Source organism: Lactuca sativa, chromosome 1, assembly GCF_002870075.4.
Source record: "Lactuca sativa cultivar Salinas chromosome 1, Lsat_Salinas_v11, whole genome shotgun sequence".
In the NCBI taxonomy this organism is placed as follows: domain Eukaryota; kingdom Viridiplantae; phylum Streptophyta; class Magnoliopsida; order Asterales; family Asteraceae; genus Lactuca; species Lactuca sativa.
Genome location: NC_056623.2, coordinates 190,783,128 through 190,794,407, shown reverse-complemented (window position 1 = coordinate 190,794,407; position 11,280 = coordinate 190,783,128). Strand labels below are relative to the sequence as shown.

Sequence of the window (11,280 nt, the reverse complement as noted above, 5' to 3'; positions counted from 1 at the left end):
AACCTTCAATAGCCGGTTTCAATAGTTTCTGTGAACACCTACAATAAGTTTAATGGTAAATCAAATACAAAAAAAGGAAAGTGACCAACTGAATATAAATGAAATAGTTAATTACCCACATAAGTCATTTTCCCTATTTTTATTTTATTGGTTTTCTTCTTTTACCTTATATTAATCTTTATTTTGTTTATTATTTTTATGATTTGTTGTTGACTTCTTAGGTTGATTAGCTATGTCGTTAATCATATGCTATAGCGTTTATCGGTCCTCTAAGAAATAACGGTGGATTATAACCATGACATTATTAACGTTGCGATTTACCACAATTTGTAACACCGTTATACCACAATTTGTAACACCATTATAGCTGTGTCACAACCACGATTTGTAGTAAATCCATATGGGGCTACTTAACATAAAAAATGATTTTTGGGCTAAATCTATTTGATTTCTTTTTAGCCCAAACACAAACTTAATTAACTTTTGTTTTGTCCAATCTAATTTGAAATCAATCGTGTCTTTTGTTTCCCGTTTCGAATACCATGAGTCCACGATAAGTGTTTCTCTCCCAAGTCCCAAATTTCTCAAGCTTTCAATCGACGAGTGGAGTGGGTGTGATTTGCGACTTTCACTCAATCGACGGGTCTGACTTTGGATTTCCCTCCCTGAATTGACACCGAATCTCACAGAGTCACACTCTCACCTCAACAACATGACCGTTTTTTTTTGAAGTGCATAAACCTAAAATGTACACTTATGTATGGGCCGTGCAGACCAAGTGTACACATATGTCCCCAGATGTTTGTTTTTATTTTGTTTTTGTTTTTGTTTTTGTTTTTTTTTTTTTTGAAGTGCATAAACCTAAAATGCACAAGGTCTTCTTGTCGATGTCTTCCGAGATTTAACTTAAAAAAAAAACAGAATGCACGCTTGCTTTTATTTTATTTTTTTATTATTTTTTTTTCTCACAGCCTCCAACATCGATCCTCAGTTCCTCACCATTGACGCCTGCTTCAACCTATCATCTCCTCCTCGTGCCGCCTCCGTCCAGACCAGCACCGCCCTATTCCTCCTGTCCAATCGCACAACCAAACGCACTCTGAAGGTTTGAACCGTCGGATTTCCCCTGAAAACGAAAAAAGGATTGTACCTCCTGTTGCATACACTCGCCGACTCCGACACCTACTCGCCATATCCGACGTCGCCTTCGCTCACCACGTTGTCTCCATCGTGTATTCGTCGCCGGTATGTTCTTTTGTTGTTTAGAAAATCAGATGTTCCCTTGAAATCACTTCTAAAAACTGATATGCATAAAAATCGGATGCATTTGCTGAAAATACATGTTTTCTCTTCTAAGGTTTGTTGTTCAAACATTAGAAATCTGAAATTAAATGCTTACATTTGTTGAATTTGATATGATGTTTACTTTTGTTGAAAATACATGTTTTCTCTTTTAGGGTATGTTGTTCAAGCATTAAAAATTTGAAATGAGATGCATATATTTGTTGAATATGATCTGATGTTTAAAATTTCTGAAACTTGAAATGTTATTCAAATTTGATGAATCTATATGGCTATTGGAATTTGTTGTTAATTGTGTGTTTTAGGTGGTGGCTTTGGATTTCTTTTTGCTGAAATTATTTTGGTTTTCTAAAATCACATAAACATACCCACCAAGTGTTTGATAAAATGTCTATATGAACATTACATCTTGAAAATATTGCTTTATTGTTTATAGTTCAATTTCACATAATGGAGACTCAAATTTACCCACTTTGCAGGAGGAAGTGGAGAAGATTAATGTGTCTTATGTGACTTTTGTTATGCAAGTCTTAGTTTGATAAGTTACTTGAGGGAGTTGAAGTTAGGATTAGGATATTCTTCATGTGATTAGTTTGCAAGTGAAATGAAAAATATTGTTGTTGATAGTTAGGATATTTTTTTACTATTATTTATTTTTCTGCAATGAAGGGTGAACTGATTATGCACATTATGATTTTGATTGCTCGTATTTGCAGGGTGTACCTCACCTGTTCCATATCCTGATTGATACAACTCTCATTCATACCCAATGAAGCTTGTATGATTCCTCTTCCAATTATTTCTACTCTACTTCTATGTATAATGCTATAACCATGTAGCTCTTTTTTGTATGTGCAGACATGTTTGAGCCAAAGTAGGGGTTACAATCTTCCATCATGCCACATGGTGAACTTATCTGGTTTCCACATCTTATTTGATTGCCCACTTGACCTCTCTGCTACAACAATCTTCTCCCCTGTATCTACTAGTTTATATGAACAGACATTCACTACTCCATCTTCAAAGAAGCTGCTTGATAGTAACAATTTAATACCTATAGAACCTTACTATAAAACCATTGAGGGAGTTCACCTATGGAATGTTTCTTTGATTGATGTTGTATTGATATCAAGTCCAATGGGTATGCTAGGGTTGCCATTTCTTACTCGATCCAAAGGTTTTTCTGCTAAGGTATATATATATAGGACTCTGTTTCTTTCTTTCTTTCTTTCTTTCTTTCTTTTTTTCCTTGATTGATGTTTATGCTCTTTTTTGTTTGTTATTATAACTAGATATATGCAACTGAAGCAGCAACAAGGGTTAGTGAGTTTATGATGAAGGATCTTGTTGCTATGCATATGGAATTTAAGCAATTATATGGACCTCAGGAAACTAACTTCCTTCAGTTGTTCAATTGGGAAGAGCTTGAAGCTCTTCCTCCTTCACTCAAAGAGATAGTTCTTGGTAAGAATGGGACCCACCTCGGGAGTTGGATGCCACTATACAGGTAATAACACTGCAAAATTTTTCTCTACAAATATCAGCAGTTTACTTAGTTTTTTTACACATAACAACAACACTCTTGCAAGTTTTTACTTATAATATCAATTTACTTACATTTAGCTACCAATTTGGGGATTGAATTTTATTTTACTACATATTGCTACTACAATGTAAGCAGATTGTTATTAGGGATAACGACTTAAAAGGGTAACAAACTTTCAACTTTGTTTATTTTTAGTCACTAAACTTTTTTTGTTCTTGATTTACCCTTGAATTATCTGAAAGTCTTCACATTTTGCCCTTATTACCGGTTGTAACCTTTCATAAGGGTAAAATGTGAACAAATTCAAATAATTTAGGGGTAAATCAAGCACGAAAAATGTTCGGTGACTAAATATCAACAAAGTTGAAAGTTTGTTACCCTTTCAAGTCATTATCCCTTGTTATTATGACTAATTAATTGTAACTTGTAAAGAAAATGTAAGTAACTTGATATTATTAGTTGCTGCATATTGCTGTTATTGATAAAATATTGCAAGTATTTTGGTATTTTGGATAAAGAAATGTAAGTACATTGATGTCTCTTGCAATTTATAGATAATTGTGTTAAAGGAAATAACATAAGATTCTTCTCAGTGCAGCTGATGTGAAGGAATGTTTGCAGAAAGTTGAGACTCTTAAATATGCAGAAGAAGCTTGCTATAATGGCACATTGATCATGAAGGCTTTTAGCTCTGGTTTAGAAATAGGCGCATGTAATTGGAGTATTAAAAGTCCAAAAAGGAATATTTCATATATTTCAAGCTCTATATTCTCATCTGGGGTTGCAATGGATTTTGATTTCCATGCTCTTATAGGAAGTGATCCTCTTATATATTCTGATTTTGCTTCAACTCTTGGTAGTGACTATGCAAATGCACTGGAATTCAATTCTGATGATGATATCTTGTTGAATTCTGATGAAAACTCGGAAGAAATGGAGAAAATGGAGTTCATATGCTCATGTTCAATGGATTCTGTAAAAGATGGTGGTTCTGTTCTAATTCCCATTGGGAGGCTTGGAATTGTTTTGCAGCTTTTGGAGTTGTTTGCTTTGCATATTGACTCATTTGATATGAAGGTATTTTCTTTTTATTTCATCTTTTATTATAAAAGACGTAAATACCCTCCTCATTTTCATTTGATATTAAGATGCAACAAATTTATTGAAGTTTCTATCTTATATTAAAATATGAGTAAATTACACGAATTGTCCCTATGGTTTGGGTTAATTTGCTCGCTTGGTCCCTAACTTATTTTTTTAACTCGAAAGGTCCCTATTGTTTGTTTTTGTTATGCGCTTGGTCCATACTGTTTGTTTTTGTTACGTGTTTGGTCCCTGTCTTACCTAAAAATACTATTATTTAAATAGGAAAAAATTGTGGGGTAGGTAAGGTAAGGTGAGAGGGGTAGGGTTGAGGGTGTGTTTATTTAAATATATTAAAAAATCAAGGGCAAACTAGCCTTTTTAGGTAAGACAGGGACCAAGCGCGTAACAAAAACAAACAGTAGGGACCTTCCGAGTTAAAAAATAAGTTAGGGACCAAACATGCAAATTACCCTAAACCATAGGGACCATTCGTGTAATTTACTCTTAAAATATTGATATTAAAATGTTGTGTGTTTGTAATTGTATTGTAGGTTCCTATATTTATCATCTCTAGTGTAGCAGAAGAATTACTGGCATACACAAATATTTTACCAGAATGGCTATGCAACCATCGACAAGAAAAGGTAATAAAAATGATAATACTCAACTCAAAAGACGGAAATGCCCTCCTTATCCTTATTTGTATTTATTATTTACCCTATGGTCCTACTACAGATGTACTCTGGGAAGTCGGTTTTTGGTCATGAAGAGCTCATAAAGGAGAAAAAGATCCACATATTTCCAACACTTGATTCACATGAATTATTGTAAGATACTAATTATTATACTATTGTAAACAATCATTTACTTTGAGACATTTACATGGTTTCATTATGTCATGTTTTTTTTTATATGTACACAGAATGATGTGGCAGGAGCCATGCATAGTGTTTTGTCCTCACTGGAGTTTGAGGGTGGGACCCGTTGTACATTTACTTCATCGTTGGCATGAGGATCCAAATTCCCTACTTGTTCTTGAGGTTCATTTCTCCTTCTCATTGAATTTAGCAAAATACAATACAAAAGGGTAAAATGGTCATTTTTATAATTCAGCACAGTAATTCAGAGGTTCCAAGCAAACAACATGTTAAAAATCAATACCCGCTTACAAATTCAGATTCTTAGATGACACTTGGGAAAATTAAAGAAAAAACAAACGAGGGGAAATTTGTAAAAAAAAGTTGAAGGACTTAATGGAGAAAGTTTTCTTTTCTTTTGTTTAGTTTGTTTTTTCTTATTAAGTAAAAAAAACATTCATATATAGCTTATCAGAGTATGTCATGTTCTCATTAAGTGAGAAAGAAATAACATTTTAATTTATAGAATTTACTATTTTCAGGAAGGAATTGACACTGATCTAGCACTCTCCCCTTTTAAACCTATTGCAATGAAGGTTTTGGAATGCTCCTTTTATTCAGGCATAAAGTAAGTCATCCACCACTTTGAGGATTAATAATTTTTTTTTTTGATTTTATATAATATATGAAATTATATGTAGTTTTAAATAGAGTAAATTACACGAATGGTCCCTATGGTTTAGCGTAATTTACGTGTTTGGTCCCTAACTTATTTTTTTAACTCGGAAGGTCCCTATTGTTTGTTTTTGTTACGCGCTTGGTCCCTGTCTTACCTAAAAAACCTATTTTGCCATTGATTTTTTAATTTATTTAAATAAACACACCACCAACCTTATCCCCTCACCTTACCTTACCTACCCCACCATTTTTCCTTGTTTAAATAATAGTATTTTTATGTAAGATAGGGACCAACGTGTAACAAAAACAAACAGTAGGGACCAATGGTGTAACAAAAACAGACAGTAGGGACTTTCCGAGTTAAAAAATAAGTTAGGGACCAAACACGCAAATTACCCCAAACCATAAGGACCATTTGTGTAATTTACTTTTTTAAATATTTAAAATTAGAATTAAACGGGACAGATTTCATGATTTTTGGGTTCTCAGCAATCGAACTTCTTTTAATTTTTACTTTTATATCGAATTTAGAGTTATAATAATTTTTAAACTGAATATTATCTCTCTTTTTTAAAATAAAAAGCATATCATTTTTCTCAACTTGATTAATTGCTATAACCAAAAAATAGTTTTCTTTGTTTCTATTATTCTCCTAACTACCACCGCTACTCCAAGTACTCAAGAACAGTTATTTTTAGTTTTTTATCTTTTAAAATTTCATGAAATTATTTAAATCGAAATAAAAACTAGTTAATTAATCTCTATATATAAGTTAACCCTTACCCTATTTCTTGCTTGTAGATTGGAGAAAGTTCCACAATTGCTGAAAATGCTACACCCAAAACAAATTTTGGTAACAAATTTCTTACCCACCTCTGCTTTCTTTTTCTTTTCAGATAAATAACTAAATAAGATAAAGCACATGGCCTATATTCCTATTTTGTTAATTCATTATCTAACTTTTTTTTTTGTTTTTCGATTTTATTTTATCAAAAAACAGCTCCCGGATTACACAAAACAGTTGTTTGAACCTTTGAGCAAATCATTGCCATGTTTATTCTACACAGAATTCGAAACACTTTGCTTACCAAATTCCAATAATCTTTCTGAGCTAAATATCGCAACAAACTTGGCCTCACAACTCACTTTCTCAAAGATGAAAAACGAGGAGTTGAGCATTTCAAGGTTAAGGGGTGAGCTTTATTTGGAACATGGGAAACAATATTTAATTGGGGGAAAAGAGGTGAAGGGTTTGGAAACCGAGATTGGGCTATTGGTGCATTGGGGTAAGGTTGATTTAGAGAGTTTAGTGGTGGAATTGGAGAAGGTTGGGGTAAAAGGGTCATTTGAATGTGGATCAAATGTGGTGAATGTGGTTGAGCCTAACAAGGGTTTTATAGAAGTTAAAGAAACAAGTGTTGTTATTAGTAGTGGGGATGAGAGCTTTGGGTTGCTCATTTCTGATGTGGTTCTTAGCCTTCTAAATGGTATCTAACACAAATTTGCTCATAGGGGATTTGCTTAGGTGGGTAAGTATGGGCAACGCGTATTCGTGTTAATCCGATGTGGAGGGGTAAAAACGCCGGTATAACGCGCCGAACACCTCGCCCGACGTGCGTTATTAGGCGTTACGTTATAATACGTTACTGTGGTAACGCTCGACAACGGGAAGAATTCCAAGCAAAAATGATCCAACGTCTATATTTTTAATTTTTCAACCGTTGTAAAACAGTTAAAAATGTAAAAAAAAAAAATTAATACAATTTCAATCTTTATATATATATATATATATATATATATATATATATATATATATATATATATATATATATATATACACACACACACACACACAAACACATATACATCAACCTTTATATTTTACAAACCTTTTATTACTCTCAAATCTTCAAAAAAAAAAAAATTCTTTTCCCTGCTATGGATCAAAACCCCAACACTCCTTCAAAAAAAAATACATCTTCGCCTCTTGGTTTTGCACAATACGAAATGTACCGAACATTCTCAACACACAAGACAACTTTTTCAATACCGCCTCACCACCACCACAATTCACTATAAACCTTCCACAAAACATTTTCAACCCATTTGCTATAATTCAGAAAATTATCACACAGGGACAACCCACCCAACAAACTGTACTGGACGACTTGAACGACCTTGAAGAGATCTCTTCGCCCCAACAGCCGATAGGCCGCGACAAAGCGAGGCGTGCTCAACGGCACGCGGATGAAGCCGAAAATAGACGACGACAGCAAGCCGAAATGAAACAAAATTCTGACGAACACAACGAAATCGCACGTAAAAGATATGGGTTGCAACGGGATCATTTTGAGTTCCTACATCGTGAAGCCCAGGACGATCGTATTGCGAAAGATTTGACAATTCTCCAAACTAGCGAGGATAATTTGCCACCGAGACGGTTGGAGACACTCCGAAAAATAAAGACGAAGATTGAATAAAATATTTAGATGAAAATTAGTGTTTTTTTTGTTGTAATGTTTTTTTGTTATTTTTTATTTCGGTCTATGTTTTTTTTTCGTTGGAATATTGTTTTATGTTTTTTCGTTGTAATGTAGTTTTTAATTAGTATTTATTTTAATTATGTGTTATTTAATTTATATGCTTTTTAAAAATTATTATGACATAAATTAAAAAAATAAAACAAAATAGAAAAATGGGAATTACAAACATAAAAAAAAAATTAAAAAATAAAATAGAAAATAAGTGGTGTTATTACATGTTATTTGGTGTTGCTCATTTCTACATTTTGTGTTATAACACCAATTTATGACTAGGATGATGATGTGACACTTTTTGGGTGTGATAACATGTAATAACATGCCCACACCTACAACTTATATAACTCAATAAGCATTTAAAGAAAAGAAATGCTTCTTAGTTTATATGGTGACAAAAGAGTTTTCAAAAGAATTAGCTAATGTTGTAGCAAGAAGCTATAATTTATCGATAAACATCTAGAAACTCTATTCTAGATGAATAAGTTATAAAAGTTTTAATAGCTTTATTTTAGAGTATATTTTCCAAACAATTTTTAAAATTTATAGGAAAAAATATACAAAAATCATTTATTAATTTAATCACTTAATATTTAGTTTTCAGTGATCAAGTTATAAGATTGTTGTTTTCTCTCGAGACTTGTTATTCAACCCTATTCTTCCTCTATAGACACCCTAAAATTTTGGCATATTTTTTAGGGTAGATGTAATCCCCCCCTTCCATTTTTTTTATCACCTATCGGTTTGAGGTTTTGTTTTATATATATATATATATATATATATATATATATATATATATATATATATATATATATATATATATATATATATATATATATATATATATATATATATAGAGAGAGAGAGAGAGAGAGAGAGAGAGAGAGCTATGTTCAAATATTGATTGACATCTATTGTGTGAACGTGTGTATAATGCTATTCTGTGAGAATTACAATGAAAATATGTTTTTTGATAATATGAATACGTTCAATCTTATATAATTATTTTAATTATTAAGCATTTTCACTAATTAAATCATCTATAAGGTTATTATACATTTTTTTTTTAATTATTCTCATTCTGTCAGAATGTTATCAGGATGTTTATTGAATCGTATTCTGTAAGAATTAAAATAAATAAAAAATGATGAATTAGAACAAAAATGAATTAGAATGGATGAGAATCCATTAAAATAACAATACTTCTGTGAGATTGAACGTATTCACATTACTAAACAACATATTCTCTTAGTAATTTTCATAAAATAACATTATTCACACGTTCACATAATAGTTGTCCATCCACATTATAACCTAGTATGTATATATATATATATATATATATATATATATATATATATATATATATATATATATATAACATTTTTAAATATATAATTATATAAATATTTTTTTTAATAAATATTATTACATATAAAAACAGTTGTAAATAATTCATCAACGTTGCAACCAAATTGTCAAACAATAAAACTAAAACAATAGTAATTATTATACATATTTAGCCATTAAAAATAGAATGATAATAATTGTTATACATATTTAGCCGTTAAAACTAGAACGATAAAAATGATTGTACATATTTAGTCGTACGATATATAGGGTGACCCATTCAGCTGCACATTGACGTTTGCAATGAATACAATAAATTATTATATAAAAATAAATGTATAAAAACCAATTTATAAAACCGACCAAATAATTACAAAAACTTAATAGGGCTATATAAAATATAAGTTATTTCCGAAGGACCAAAAATTAAAGTACTTAAAATAGAATATATATATATATATATATATATATATATATATATATATATATATATATATATATAAAGGTTCAAATGAGAACAATAAAAAGTTAAGAACCATAAGAACCACTTTTTACCTTATAACTTAAATCATCAGACATGACAACTTTTCTCTCATCTCTCTCTCTCTCTCACCTCCTACCACTGCCAACGACCACCACCGTCGCCGTCGCCAGAATACAACGATCTTCAGATCTGGAGCCGCCGCCTTCACATCTGAAGCATTCACCTTTAGATCTGGTGCATTCGCCTTCAGATCTAGAATCCCCGACTTTAGATCTGCCATTACCACCGAGGGCCACCTCCTTCCACAACCATCTATCTCACCAGCACCGATTATCGCCTTCCATCAGCCGCTTTGCTTTCCTGGAACACCTAGAAAACACTACACTCTATTTTGAAGTCTGAATATGATTCTTCTCCAGATCTCCAACGTTTCAAATCTGATGAAGCACGAAAAAAACTCTTCGATCTGCTTCGCCGGAATAACATATGTGACGGAGTATGAAGCTCTTCGGCGAAATGTTTGTCGGATTTGTACTAGATCTGTTATGTGTCGCCTCATTCTCATCTATAACTCATTTTCGTCTCTGTCTCTCTTATCCCTGGTTAAAACACCACCAAATCGGCATCAGATCTGATGTGTTTGTCCATTTTCAGGTTAGATATGGTGTGTGTATGGTGTTTACATTGATGGTGCTTACAAAAGCAAGTTCTGAAAAAAAAAGCACACAAGGTGTTTGATGAAATGACTCAGTAAAATTTGGTAAGTTATTAAGCTATGAATTTAGTTGTGAATGCATATTTTTTGTATATTAAACTATGAAGTTTGTGTATTTAGCTGTGATATTTGTGTTTAAAACTGTGAATTGAATACATTAAGCTGTAAATTTGTTGTTTAAACTGAAAATTGACTATAATAAGCTGTGAGTTTTTTATATTTAACTATGAATTAATTGTATTAAACTGAGAAATGATTGTATTAAAATTTTTAAGTTGATAATATGCTTTTGAATACATATATTTTTTATTAAACAATGAATTTTATGTATTTAACTATGAATTAAAAGTTTTAAGTTGATAATATGTTTTTCTACTTGCATCTGTTGTAGATCTATATGATATAGTTTTTATTTTTGTTTGTTTTTTTTTTCTGTTAAAGTGTGAATTTGATGTTTTAACCTCTCATTTGTCGTATAATTTTGTTAATATTAGTTTTAACTACTAGTAAGTTGTGAATGTATAATTTTTTTTGAATTAAACTTTGAATTTATCATACTAATTTGTGAAATTTCTGTATTAAATTGTGTATTAATTGTAATAAGCGTTTTAAGTTGATAATATGGATGTGAATACTACTTTTTGGGTATTAAAATGTGAATTTAGTGTACTACACTGTCATTTTTGTGTTTTAAAGTGTGAATTGATTGCATTAAGTTTTGAATT

At 31.4% G+C, this 11,280-nt stretch overlaps 1 protein-coding gene across 1 annotated transcript; it reads left to right on the top strand.

Annotated features, from left to right (window-relative positions):
• The first annotated feature begins 809 nt into the window (after positions 1 to 809).
• Positions 810 to 8,089, top strand: LOC111890328 (uncharacterized). Its single transcript, XM_023886459.3, has 11 exons — positions 810 to 1,245; positions 2,019 to 2,080; positions 2,161 to 2,493; positions 2,595 to 2,809; positions 3,442 to 3,925; positions 4,486 to 4,578; positions 4,670 to 4,761; positions 4,857 to 4,974; positions 5,334 to 5,419; positions 6,271 to 6,322; positions 6,470 to 8,089. The coding sequence occupies exons 2-11, from the start codon at positions 2,072 to 2,074 to the stop codon at positions 6,962 to 6,964; spliced, it is 1,977 nt and encodes a 658-aa protein (XP_023742227.1). The 5' UTR covers positions 810 to 1,245; positions 2,019 to 2,071; the 3' UTR covers positions 6,965 to 8,089.
• The last annotated feature ends 3,191 nt before the right edge of the window (positions 8,090 to 11,280 follow it).

Bases quoted from the DNA above. Each gene is read 5' to 3' on its own strand.
- LOC111890328 (XM_023886459.3), top strand. The intron at 2,810-3,441 runs GTAATAACACTG...GATTCTTCTCAG, and splicing joins AGTTGGATGCCACTATACAG to TGCAGCTGATGTGAAGGAAT. The intron at 5,420-6,270 runs GTAAGTCATCCA...TCTTGCTTGTAG, and splicing joins TCCTTTTATTCAGGCATAAA to ATTGGAGAAAGTTCCACAAT.